Below are 14,258 nucleotides of genomic sequence, written 5' to 3' on the forward strand. Positions count from 1 at the left end.
TGCTACTTACCAGTATACATCTGTTCTTGGCATGTAGAGCTGCAGATCTACACACTTTTGCATACATCGCCATCTGGTGTTGGGCCTGGATGTTTGCAGTTTGTTTTTCCTCTCGGAAAGTCTTTGGAAGTCACGAGGTTGGTGACTCCTCCCTTGGTTCGTATTGCGCATGGGCTTCGGCTCCATCCTCAGATCGTTTTTCGCCAACAGGGAAAGATGGAGCGTAGTAATAACAGTGAAGAAACCCATGTGTGTTGTTCTAAATAAGATAGACTGGAACAGATACAGGTAGCCGGGGAGGCGGGTGGGCGTGTGTAGATCTGCAGCTCTACATGCCAAGAACAGATGCATACTGGTAAGTAGCATATTCCATTGAGGCATATGAGCTGCAGATTACACACTTTTGCATAGACTATATAGCAGTTCCCAACCTTAGCGGCGACCACCGGTATCTGTTGCAGTGGTTTGAAATAGTGTTTTTAGTACAGCCTGGCCCACACTAGCTTGTTGCTTGGTTTGCACATCTACACAGTAATGTTTAGTGAAAGTGTGCGGTGTTGACCATGTAGCTGCCTTGCAGATATCATCTAATGGGATGTTCCCTAGAAAAGCCATAGAGGCCCCTATCTTTCTTGTAGAGTGGGCTTTAGGGGGAACAGATAGCGTGTGTTTTGCTTTGTGGTAGCAGATATGTATGCATTTTACAATCCACCTAGCTATCCCCGATTTAGAGATGGGGTTGCCTTTATGAGGTGGAGAGAAAGAGACAAACAATTGCTTTGTCTTCCTGAAAGGTTGTGTTCTCTGGATATAGTAAAGCAAGGCCCTTTTAACATCCAGTGTGTGTAGAGCCCTTTCTGCAACAGTTTGAGGTTGCGAAAAAAAAACCCGGTAATTCTACCGATTGGTTTAGATGAAAGGGTGAGATGACTTTGGGTAGGAATTTTGGGTTGGTACGTAGGAGAACCTTGTTCGGGTGCATTTGGAGAAAAGGTTTTTGTATAGTAAGTGCTTGTATTTCACTGACCCTTCTAAGGGAGGTGATGGCTACAAGGAAAGCTGTTTTCCATGTGAGGAATCGCAGTTCGCATTTATGCAAGGGTTCAAAAGGTGGTCCCATTAGCCTTGTGAGCACTATATTTAAGTTCCACACAGGTGAGGGTGGAACTCTGGGGGGAATTATTCATTTTAGGCCTTCCATAAAGGCTTTAATGGCAGGCACTCTGAAAAGTGATAGGTGCTGTCTGTTTTGTAAGTAAGCAGCAATTGCTGCGAGGTGTAGCCGAATAGATGTATATGCTAGGTTACATCTTTGTAGGTGTAGTAAGTAGCATATGATATGCTGTATGGATGCGTCTAGAGGGTTGATTGTGTTGTTATGGCAATAAACAACAAATCTTTTCCACTTGGCAGCGTAACAGGCTCTAGTGGTGGGACACCTAGCTTCTCTGATAACATTCATACAGTCGGGGGGGGGGGGGGGGGGGGGGGGGTGGCAAGGTTAAGATATCCGAACTCTAGGATTTCAGGAGCCAGATTGCAAGGTTGAGCTGAGCTGGGTCCGGGTGTCTGATCTCTCCATGGTTCTGGGTTAGGAGGCATGGTGAGAGGTGTAATTTTTGGTGTGGCACTACTGAGAGTTTCAGCAACGTGGTGTACCATGGTTGTCTGGCCCATGTTGGAGCTACTAGAATGAGTGTGAGGGAGTGCTGTTGTAGCTTTCGCACCACTAATGGAATTAGTGGGGGAGGTGGAAAGGCGTATGCAAATTTGCCTGACCAGTTCATCCATATCGCATTGCCTTTGGACAATGGGTGTGGGTATCTGGCGGCAAAGCTTGGGCATTTTTTGTTTGCGTGGGTGGAGAATAGGTCTATTTGTGGATGCCCCCACATTTGAAAGAACGTGTGAAGAACTTGTGGGTGAAGTTCCCACTCGTGGATCTGCTGCATCTGTCTGCTGAGCAGATCTCCCATGGTGTTCTGGACTCCTGGGACATGTTGGGCTAGGAGAAAGATTTTGTGTGGAATTGCCCATCTCCATATGCTCTGTGCTAGTTGAGAGAGCTGTGGAGAGTGTGTGCCGCCTTGTTTTTGGATGTAGTACATGGCGGTCATGTTGTCCGTGCGGATAAGGACTGCCTTGCCTAAAATGTGTGTGTGAAAGGATTTTAGGGCTAGAAAGATTGCCAGTAGCTCCAGATGATTGATGTGGAGTAACTTTTGTTGCGGCGTCCATGTGCCTTGCACTGTGAGGAGTAGTAGATGAGCTCCCCAGCCAGAGAGCGATGCGTCTGTTGTCAGGATTATTTGTGGAACCGGGTCCAGGAACGGTCGACCTCTGGAAAGATTTGTGGTGTTCCACCACTGCAGAGAGCGATGGGTGTGACCGTCTACCAACACCAGATCTAGGATGGTGTGACTGTAGGGCTCCCACAGATTTCGCCGTATCTGTATCTTTTTTCATCTTCGAGGGCCTCATCTATCTTTGGCCCGAATAAATGTTCCTGATCGAACGGGTGGTTTAATATAGAGGCTTGTACCTCGGGTTTAAAGTCGGACACTCTCAACGGAGGACGGAGTAGAACACTGGTGTTAATGGCCCTGGAAGCTGTGTCTGCTGCGTCTAAGGCACAGCGTATATGGTCTTACCCTCTTGGATTAGTTCATTGGCCCTATTTTTATATTTTTCTGGGAGATGGTGCATGATGGTTTCTAGCTCATCATAATGCGCCCGGTCGTATCTGGCCAATAGCGCTTGAGTGTTGGCGATACGCCATATGTTAGCTGCCTGTGACGCAGTGCGTTTTCCTGATGCGTCCAGGAGCTTTGATTCCTGGTCAGGTGGTGGTGCTTCGCCTGATGCCTGGGAATTTGATCTCTTTCTTGCGGTGGATACCACTAGGGAATCCAGTAGTGCAGGCCCTTTGATGTAGGCAGGATCTGTAGGGGCAGCCTTATACTTTTTTTCTATACGTGGGTTTAGGACCCTAGCCTTGACTGGGTCTTTAAAGACCTCTGGCGCATGTTTTATTACCCCTTTGAGCATAGGTAGTATAGCAGTATACCTATGTGCTGTATCAAAGGTGTCTAGGAGGAAATCTTCCTCTACTGGGTCAGTGTGTAGCTCTACCCCGTGATAATGTGCAGCACTCTGAAGTAGGTGGTGAAAACCTAGTGAGTCTTCTGGTGGTGATGGCCTGGATGGATATAGGTCATCTTGTGGGACATCTGGAATGTCTGGATTATTATAATCATCCCAGGGGTCTGGGGATACTGTAGGGGTGGGGTCTTGTGGCACATCTGCTGGGTTGTAGTATGGGTCCCCCTGATCATCATGGTCTGGAGACGGGGTCGGAGAGCGATGAGGCAGGGGGGAGAAGGTGGAGGGGGCGGAGGTGGAGAGGGTGGAGGAGGTGGAGGAGGCGGGGAAGGCACTCTGAAAGGGGAGGTAGCACAGTCCTTCCTCTTTGGAGGTGGAGCTGGTCTGTCCAAATGTCTCTTTTTAGAAGACAGTGCCAAATGTCCAGTTTTTGGATCCGTGGTTAGTGTCTTTTGTAAAGGATCCGGTGTAAAGAGTTCTTGGGACACTGGTTGTTCGGTCGGCGCCGACGTTTTCGGGGCCGACGGCTTCTTAGGCTTGTCTGTGCCGTGCTTTTTGGGAACCTCCGATTTTTTGTTCGGTGCCGATACAGGCCTCGGTGCGGGAGTGTCGGTGCCGGGGGCCTTATGATGTTTGGCCGGCACCGAGAGGCTGGGTTTCGACACCGAGGGCTTTGGTGTGGAGCTCGGTGTCGAGGTAGAGGCCGAACTTTTCTTCAGTGCCGAAGGGTGTTTTTCGGCACCGCTGGCAGGCTGGCTCGAGCCCGAGCCGCCAGAAGGCTTACTTGGCTTCGTCACCGGGCCCGAAGGTGGGGTGTTCGAAGCAGTGTCTTTGGTCTTGCCTAGGCCCGAAGGCGTGACCGAAGCCTTTTTGGGTGCCGGCGCGGTTGTGGAAGGGGGTATTTTACTCACGACCCTCTGCGCCGGGGCGATGTCTTCCACATCCGAGTCGTCGGCTTCGGAAGCACTGACGAGGTCCTCTTCGGTGTGCTGGTGTCCCGGAGGTTCGACGTCGTCCCCGAAGATGTCGACTGGAACGGAGGTCGAGGAGTGCGCCATTTTTCTTCTGGCCCTTTGATCTCGAATAGTCTTTTTAGATCTAAAAGACTTGCAGGCAGGACAGTCTCGAGCCTCGTGTTCAGGGGAGAGGCAGAGGTTGCACACCTCATGAAGATCAGTGTGGGGGAATTTGGACCCACATCGAGGGCACTTCTTGAATGGAGTCCTTTCCATCAGCCGAGACCGGAGCCTGGAGAGGCCCGAAGGCCACCGTGGATGAATGGAATCGAAAGTGCGTCGAAGAAGAAGGAGATTAGTATCTCAACAATACAGCGGAGAGTGAGGATTTCGCTTCGATCGTCGAACTGGAATGTTCGGAGCCGGAGCGCGAAGTATTACATCCGAGCCCGAAGGCGGAAAAAAACAATCTGAGGATGGAGCCCAAGCCCATGCGCAATACGAACCAAGGGAGGAGTCACCAACCTTGTGACTTCCAAAGACTTTCCAAGAGGAAAAACAAACTGCAAACATCCGGGCCCAACACTAGATGGCGATCTATGCAAAAGTGTGTAATCTGCAGCTCATATGCCTCGAACACCATGTTTCTTGTAGGGTTAAAATATCCTTATCTTGGATAAACTCAATCCACTCCATTTTGTCTATCTTCGAGCGCAACCCAGCTACATTCCATGAACAAATGTTCCAGATTGTAGCAGGAGGGTGAGATAAGATTTCTCTTAAAGGGGTGAGATGAAAATGTTAATTTTTCATCACCTGAACCCCTAATTTTGGTGCTGGAATCAAAGGTCTCCACCTGTGCAATTGTTGGACTTTCAGAAGCTACATTTCTCCCTGAGACCTCTAATAAACCTGGGGTGATAGGGTTGTTGGAGCCGTCTCTAAATGACAGGCTCCTTATAGTCACCTGCTGCCTAGATTGACAAACACCCAAGACTACATCTCCTATGGGCGGAGGGGATAAATTATTCAGTTAATCTATCTCCTCCAGGTTATTCAGAGCTTCACTAATATTCGAGCCAAAATGAACAGGGCAACCTAGGGAATTTTTAAATTTTCTTCCAAACTAGAGAACCGGCCGATTCACGAGATGGTAGCTTTATATAAAGCTAAAGGTGCAAGTATAGCACTTTATGGGGCAGGACTAATGGGTTATACAAATAACAAGGTCTTGCAAATACTATAAAACCTCTTTCTGAAACGCTTGCTTTATTTACCACCATCTGCCTCAAACACCATTGCTCATCATGAGGTGGGCCTTCAGTTCATCGAAGACCTACTATCAGTACAGCCATTAGTACTCTGGAACTCAGTATGGAAAAGGGAAGACACTGCTTTTACAAAAAAAAAAAAAAAAAAGTTTAGATTGCCTTAAATTGCATGATGTACTCAAAATACCAAGGTTGTCGTATATTAATTCCGGCCTGGAAAATTTGTATAAGGTAACAATATGGTCAGAAACTTCTAAAACTCTGATGTACACAAAGAAAGATTAAAAACACCTTGCTAGAACTTGGGTATGATTTGAGACTCAAGGCGGAACAGGACAAATCTATTGTTGCACAAAATGTATTAAATAGCATAGAGGCTAGAGGCTAGCACAATAAATTACTTGTCATACGTGACCTACGCCAATCATCTGTTTGTGTTAATTAGATTAAGATGTGGCATTACTCATTATCTTGTAGCTTTTCCTACAATGCGGCTTCATCCGCCTGAAGATATGCTTTGTCCATGTGACAACATGAGTAGGCAGAGTACAATGCATTTTTTGCTATTTGGTAATTTTTATAAGAATTTTAGATGTTTTTATTTCACCCAACATATCAGGTCCCATAAAGTAGCGATGACATTCTTTGTGACACTGGGTGACCCCTTGACTTGTTATGGTGTTGCCCTGTTTATTTTGAAAGCAATCAAAATGAGAAAAACCATGAGTATCTAGCAGAAAGGAAATGACATGATCCATGGAATTTTAGAATACTAGTATTAGATTTTTTATGTGTAATTTTTAAGGTTTGATTCTATTATGATGTACGAATATGAACTTGGATGTTACGGTTTTAACATTAGAAAATAAATGATTTTATCAATTTAATTGTATCTATATAAAAAACTTTTTTTTTTTAAATTGGAATGATGTACTTTTATGACTATCGTTTGATAGACGAATAATGATTAAACTCAGTCAGCAGGTATTAATTTTTTAATATATATGGGATTGAAATGTAACTGTTGTGCTCACTTCAACATATGACAACGCCACCAAGTTCAGACTCTAAGTGCTGGTGTTGCCAATTAAGTACCGGTACCAAGCACGAGCACACCACCAGCTCAAACTCAGTACTGTGTTTAATCAATCTGTGGTGGCACTGAGTGCCTGGATGGGCCACAACTGGCTCATGCTGAACACCAAGAAAACGTAGATCATTAACTTTGTAGGAGACCTGGATCTCCTTTCTTCTGGCCTGACCAAATGGGTCTAGCTCTACAGTCTATACCTTTCCTCGTGATTACATATATGGACTTTCAAACTGATAAACAACTTCTGCTGATGCCACAGGTGAATGTCATGACACCTACATCTTTTACCTATCTGTGCTTTGTAGGATAAGGCCTGATTTGTAGAAGCATAGGACTGCTGTATCTGCTGTTAATGAAATAAAACCACATTGTGGTAATAACCTTCTTCTGTGTCACTTTAATCATGTGCTGCAGAGGTAACAATTCAAACAAAATATGCAACCTGCCTCCTCGGACACAAGAATAAATTTCATTTAGGCACCCTATTGTGGATTTACACTGGCTCACAATTTTGTGACTTAGTCTAATATTAGGGTATTTGTGAGACACTCCTCTCAAAAAACGTCTCTAAGTAGCAGTTATTGCAATGTTGCTGAAAAGGAGGGCAGATGCAATTATTAAACGGGCCTTTAATTTCTAATGCTCCTTATGGGCTCCTTCTCCCCTGGTCTTTAAATGTCTAAAGAGTGTATGGTTTTCAATGAATTGACGAGTAAAGCCCCTTAGAATAAACAGAACGCACAAGAAGCTAAACTGTGCATATGCAGATGACGTGAGCAAAATATTCATTCTACATAGAGGAGCAGGTCTGTTGATGCTATTTTCACTTATCCATCCACGGAATCTGGGGACGTGCCCCTAGCTGTAGGTCACACAATCCCACCACTGTAACTAATGCACATATTAATCATTCACCTCAAAGATGAACAGATTCGCAGAATGGTAAAGCTATAGTTTACAATGTACTAATTTTGCGTATTCGACAATGAAGTTAGTGTTAGAATCATATAAAAGCTTAAAAATACACTTCAGACATTTGCTCTATGAAAAAGTGCAAAATTGTGTTAAAAATACAAACTTCTTAGAGCAAAAGCGTATTTCTGAGGACAAAAACAAAATCTACAATTAGTCATTAAACAAATAGCTACAAAAGTATATAATGTTTCGTTTTTAGTGTTCACTGTAGAATTGAGGAAAAAATGTTCTTACTTTCTGTACAACTGTTCCCCAGCTGTTAGTGCTTCTGTTTCGAGAAACGGACAATGGAAAAACTTGCCCGGGTTGGTTTGCACGATCATTGCACTCCGAGGTCATTGTACTCATCGCATTAGCTGCCTGAAAGGTGGAGTAGGACGGTGCAAAGGGATGATAAAACCCCATCACCTGAGCACATGGTGCTGGCATCAACTGGTAATAAGCGTACTCTGAGGAAACAGGAGGTTGAGCTGATATGATGGGGTAAGCAAGGTATGGTCCTGCCGGACTTGGGTTTGGTTGCTGCCATCGAAGGTCATTATTATACAATGCTAGTTGCCTGTGATACAGAAAAGAAATATTTAGTTAGTTAATTTTTTTTATTGTGTACGCATAAAATACATCAATATAATTAAATGGAAAGCCAAAACATAAAATATTGAGAAAATAGAAATCTGGTTAGAAATTAAATTTGTAATACTTAGTCCCACCGGTAAATTGGTGATTTTGCTATGGTCACTTTTCAAATAACAATTTTAACTATTTAAGAGTGAAACAGAGCTTTATGAATTCTTGGTAGACTTGTTTGTGAGTGATTTAAAGTTGATTGCAAAGCTGCCAGGGGCGAGTTTACTGAAGACATGGGCTGGGTATAATATTTTATAAAAGAAAGGCCTACATGCAATCTGGCCTTTTAAAACACTCCCCACTGGCACTGCTTAGAGTTATTATAGCCAAGAATGTGAACTTAAAGTCTTAAGTAACCTAACATAATTATGGTTTTGTTCATTTGATGACTGCGGCCATTAGAACAGAAAGCGTACAATCAACTGCCTTTTGGCAGACCTTGAATGACAGGACAGCTTCCATTTACCACTAGATTTAAAGCACAACGGTAAACACAATTATTTATGATACTATATGAACAAAAATAAATGAAAATTACCTATTCGACTGATTTTCCTGTACAAATGGATAGCAGGTGATCAGGTAGCTGGGAATAGGTGTTGGCTCTGTGCCCCCAGCACCCCCGCTGTCATTTGGAAGCGCCATGGGAGTCACAAGTGTGCTGTGCCCCTTCTTCGGAGGAACGAACCGTTCTACTTCAGCTGAAAGATTACCATCCTTAAAGAAGAAAGGTTAAGATAATTTAAGTCAAACACAGGAAGAATGAAGACATGGATAGCAGACGATTTCAGGCAACACTGTAAAATTCCAAAGTAACAATATGTACGATGTACGTAAAAGGTACTCAGGAAAACAGTTAAAAAACCTTTAAGAGTATTTGTCGACCTTGTGACCAGAGCTGTACGAGAAAATTCAGGTTCATTAGTCTGACACCCTCGGGCTTCTAAAAATAAACCACTACTGGTAAATCCAGTATTTCAAGAACACAGAACTAAAATACCTTGTTGCTAGATCTTCTCATTTGCAGTGCCCTTCAGTACAGACACCCATTTAATTTTCCTCTCACACTGTATACACACAGCTTTGTGTCCGATATAATATCCTGTGACATTTGTAAAGCACACTACGTTTTATGCCAAAATACTTGAAGTAAAGCTACAACGGCATTTGTTTAAAAGCAAATGAAGCCGATTCTTTTGATTAACCCTGTAAAATAAAGACTCATTTTGTGCCAATTCTTTTAAAAGGAATTTCTGAAATTACCCTCAATTTTCCCAGTGAGTTTTGTGCTGTGACACTACATCCGCCTTGTACTACACAACAGTGTGCAGAGGGGTTGTCACCCTACACTAATTCAATCCCACCCTGGCCAATCTACATGGCTTTCGTACAAGTGCAGTGTGGGCTGATCAGAGTGCCTGGCCTAAGGCCACCCAAACAAACTCCATTGCTCATGGGCTTTGGCCCTGGTGTCCACAGTTAACACTATGCGCAACAAAGACCATGCACAGCTGCAAAGTCATTTAAAAAAATAAAAAAAACTAGGGGAAAAAAAAAAGTTAGATTTACCTGAGCATTGGATCTGTGCATCCTGTAAGAAATACCTTTTGCGACATCAACTGTCCCTCTAAGACATTCCCCTCTCATCCCTCTGGAGATAGAGGATGCTCTCCAAGGCGCTTATACCTCCTATGTCACGTTTTCAGGACACATATTTAAATGTCTGTAATCACCATTTTCCTCTTTCCCTTGCCACATTCTAATTTCCCATAAGGAACCCCTCACGTGACTTTTCGAAATCTAAAGTAAATGAACGTGATTGAGCTCACTTTATTTATTATTATGCATTGAGAAAGACTACTCGCTGAAACGCATCTGCTTAAATAAATGGAATCAACCGCCCGGCAGTACTTAGACTCCGTTTCGTTGATAGTTAGGACCGTGTTTCCATGGGAAATATGAAAATTCTATTTTGAATAACTTTGGCGCCGGTTGACGGATCCTCGCGAAATTTTCAAAACTAATGGGGCGCTCCACTCAGCTCCTACCCTGGAAGTCTCTGGGTGATTCGTCAAGCGGAGGCTGAGAAAAAAGGGGGGTCCCAAAACGCGTTTTCCCCATGCATTTTCCCATAGGACCTTTAGTCGAAGGTACAGCCCGAACGGCTGAAAAGAATTACTTGAAATTTGGCAAAGAGGTTGTCCTCAGGTCAGGGAGGTGCCTTTTGCATATATGGTGTCAATCTGTTCAGTAGTTCCTGAGAAAATTGCAGTTAAAAGCACATAAATATCTATATGCGCGCACCGTGCGCGCACGGTGCCGTGCGCGAGCGTAATTCTGATTGGTGGTTACATGTCAGTCAACATTCGAATCGGTCGAAATCAGGAAGTGTTGTCCGCCATTTTGTGTGCGACAGTGAAAAAGAAAGGTGGAGAACGTGAAAAGGGGGCAGGGTACAGAGTTCCTGACCCCCTAGCTTTTGTCAGGGGTCCCTGAAGGACCAGGATGGGTGAAAAAATCTTTTTTTAAAAATTTTTTAAATCGCGGGGTGCGCGCACCATGCACGCACCGTGCGCGCACGGCGGAAAAAAAAATCATTAAAAAATAGAATTAAAAATCAAAGTGTTTAGATGTTAGGTGGCTCTAAAAAGAGCCGTTGTGTTAATTGAGGAACAGAGGAACAAAAAAATGACACAAATTATAGGGTGCAGCATGTGTGCTGCTGTATCTTGCTCTCTATTAGGGGAATGCTGGTGTCCCCACAAGAGAGAAGATCATTGCACCATATATGCACCCTCTTAAACAGAGGGTGTATATCCAGAGGAACAGAAGCAGGTGAAGTGCTCGGCTGAGCTGCTGCGGATGTGCTCGGCTGAGCTGCTGGAGGGTTTTCTCTAGCAGCTCGAGCATAAGCCACAGGATGTACATCTCTAACGTTCCTGATCATAGTGAAGATACTAAAAGAGTATTTCTTTTTAGGATCTCCTCTTGATAAGACACCACCACAAATAGTGCAGGTGACTTTGAGCATTCACCTTCTTCTGCCCCTCTGGAAAAGTGAAAAATTGCCATATAAAAGAGTTTTTCTGTTTCCTCTGTCTCTGTGGCACAAGGGTCTCCTGCTCACTCCCAGAAGATGACTGCTGCTCTGCCATTCTCAAGTACTGGAGTACTGGAAAAGCTGCTCAGCTCCTTCTCCCAGGGAATCAGAAGTAATAATGAGGGGAGTGGGTGTGGTGTTGGAAGTTTCTGGAACTGAAACTACTATAAACCAATGAAAAGTGTTGTTTCTTAATCACATGACTTGCCGTGCGCGCACGGAGCACACACGCATGCGCGTACGGAGCACGTGCGCACGGAGCACGCGCGCATGCGGAGCACGCGCGACGTACGCATGCGCACGTGGAGCACGTACGCATGCGCACACGGAGCACGTACGCATGCGTGCAGGAAATCTCAAAATTCTATTATGAATAACTTGGCGCCGGTTGACGAATCTTCGCGAAATTTTCAAAACTAATGGGGCGCTCCGCTCAGCTCCTACCCTGAAAGTCTCGGGTCGATTCGTCAAGCGGGGGCCGAGAAAAAAGGGGGGTCCCAAAACGCATTTTCCCCATGCATTTTTCCATAGGACCTTTAGTCGAAGGTACAGCCCAAACGGCTGAACAGAATTACTTGAAATTTGGCAGAGAGGTAGTCCTCAGGTCAGGGATGTGCCTTTTGCATATATGGAGTCAATCTGTTCAGTAGTTCCTGAGAAAATTGCAGTTAAAAGCACATACATATCTATAGCCGCGCACCGTGCGCGCACACTAACGTGCGCGAGCGTAATTCTGATTGGTTGTTACATGTCAGTCATCGTTCGAAATCAGGAAGTGTCGGCCGCCATTTTGTTTGTTTTCAGTGCGAGAGTGGAAAAGGAAGGTGGCAAACGTGAAAAGGGGGCAGGGTAGAGAGTTCCTGACCCCCTAGCCTTGGTCAGGGGGTCCCTGAAGGACCCCGAAGGCAGAAAAAATTTAATTTTATTTATTTTTTAAATCGCGGGGGTGCGCGCACCGTGCGCGTACGGTGAAAAACCATTAAAAAAAAAAATAATACGTAGTTTATTGCAAAATAAATATATTAAAAAAAATACATACATATCTTAGCATTTAAAAAAACCGTACAAATTCACTTAAAAAACCATAGGTTTCACACATGTTATAGTTAGCTGGACATTTCACTTGTAAAAAAACAATGAAATTCCCCCGTTATAGTTAGTTCAGCTAACTATAACTCGCGCACCCGCAATCCACTGCTGATGACGTCACACATTACATCACTCATGACATGGTCAGTGAGATCACTCATGACATCACTGATGACATCTCAAATGACATCACTGATGACATCACTGATGACGTCATCCATGTGATAAATTACCACATCTTCTCACACCCTAATATAACCTTTGATACACCGACTCAAAATGTAAGAGTTCCATTCTCAAAACCATACATACTGCAATACCAATAACTACATACCCACTTATTAACTCTTAGGTCTACATACACCTCTACTCATTCACCTGTACAGTCACTCATACTTACAGTCACTCCATACAAAACTATCATGCATTTATACACCTATAGACACTCACACACTACCAATCATCCATAGAGGTACTCTCACACCTACTCAGTCATGCAAATAATCACACTCCCATTTACTCACCTATGCGGTTATACACACTCAAGTTCACTTACTCATAAAAATAGTATCACATTCTTACGCTCTTATAGAATCATTGATACAAGCACACACTCATCCATACAGTCACTCTCACAATCACACTCTCACATATACACACTTATATACTCTTACACGCATATATACTGCCTTTCACATATGTAGTTAGTCATAAATGTACCACTGAGATAGACATTCAATCCCTAACACACCCATACATACACTCACTGAACCATACAGTCCATCACAGATGCACTCTTAAAGCCATGCACCCATAGAATCACCCACTCACACATCTATGCATAGAGTCACACACACCCTACCCACACAAACACTCAAGAACCCATACTGATACAAGCAATCAATAACTCATATAGACACTCATATAGGTATTCACAAAACCATGCAGCCACTTATACACCTACACACACACATACAAACATTTACACAGTTTAGTCACTAGTCTGCAGTAAGATACATTTAATGACTCACTTAGAGTCAGTTACGCAAGACAGAAAATCATCCATTTACACACTTGTACACCCACTCATTCTTCAACAGGCCTTTCCCTATATATATTAAACATATTAAAATTGTTCAGAAACACATACTCAATGGATGATGTCATCAGTGATGTCATTTGAGATGTCATCAGTGATGTCATGAGTGAGGTCACTGACCAGGTCATGAGTGATGTAATATGTGACATCAGCAGTGGATTGCGGGCGCGCGAGTTATAGTTAGCTGAACTAACTATAACGGGGGAATTTCATTGGTTTTTTAACGAGTGAAATGTCCAGCTAACTATAACATGTGTGAAACCTATGGTTTTTTCAGTGAATATATTATATAATATATTATATAATATATATATATATATATTCACTGAAAAAACCATAGGTTTCACACATGTTATAGTTAGTGGAAATTTTACTGATAAAAAACCAATGAAATTGGCCCGTTATAGTTAGCGCAGGCAACTATAACTCACGCGACCACAATCCTCTGCTGATGCTAATACTGTATTTAGACACTTATTTGCCCATGTCTTCTTCCATACATTTTTAGCTATACATATATTACAAATATTTTTTTTTCATAAAGACACATATGTCATCAGCAGAGGATTGCGGTCGCGTGAGTTATAGTTGCCTGCGCTAACTATAACGGGGCAATTTCATTGGTTTTTTATCAGTAAAATTTCCACTAACTATAACATGTGTGAAACCTATGGTTTTTTCAGTGAATTTGCAAGGTTTTTTAAATGCTAATTCCTAACTATAACGTGTGTGAAACCTATGGTTTTTTCAGTGAATTAGTACGGTTTTTTAAATGCTAAGTTTTTTTCCCTTATAATAAGCCCTGTACATTTGGTGGCCTACGGCCACCAAAAGCACAGGGGGTGGGGTAGGTGTGGATAGTGTTTTTTTCCATTTTAATAAGCCCAGCACATTTGGTGGCCTTCGGCCACCAAAAGCACAGGGGGTGGGGTAAGTGTGGATAGTG

General features: G+C 43.4%; 1 protein-coding gene across 5 annotated transcripts in view; it reads right to left on the reverse strand.

The window, feature by feature from the left end:
• Positions 1–14,258, reverse strand: part of SECISBP2L (SECIS binding protein 2 like) — a 600,623-nt gene that overhangs the window by 486,033 nt on the left and 100,332 nt on the right. For all 5 annotated transcript variants that reach the window (XM_085644219.1, XM_085644216.1, XM_085644220.1 and 2 more), the window contains exons 2-3: positions 8,563–8,741; positions 7,632–7,956 (exon numbers count right to left, since the gene is read on the reverse strand). In XM_085644219.1, the coding sequence (XP_085500345.1) occupies positions 7,632–7,956; positions 8,563–8,669 (432 nt within the window). In that variant the 5' untranslated portion in view covers positions 8,670–8,741. The remainder of the gene's footprint in view (positions 1–7,631; positions 7,957–8,562; positions 8,742–14,258) is intronic.

The sequence above is a fragment of the Triturus cristatus genome, chromosome 3_1 (genome assembly GCF_964204655.1).
Source record: "Triturus cristatus chromosome 3_1, aTriCri1.1, whole genome shotgun sequence".
In the NCBI taxonomy this organism is placed as follows: domain Eukaryota; kingdom Metazoa; phylum Chordata; class Amphibia; order Caudata; family Salamandridae; genus Triturus; species Triturus cristatus.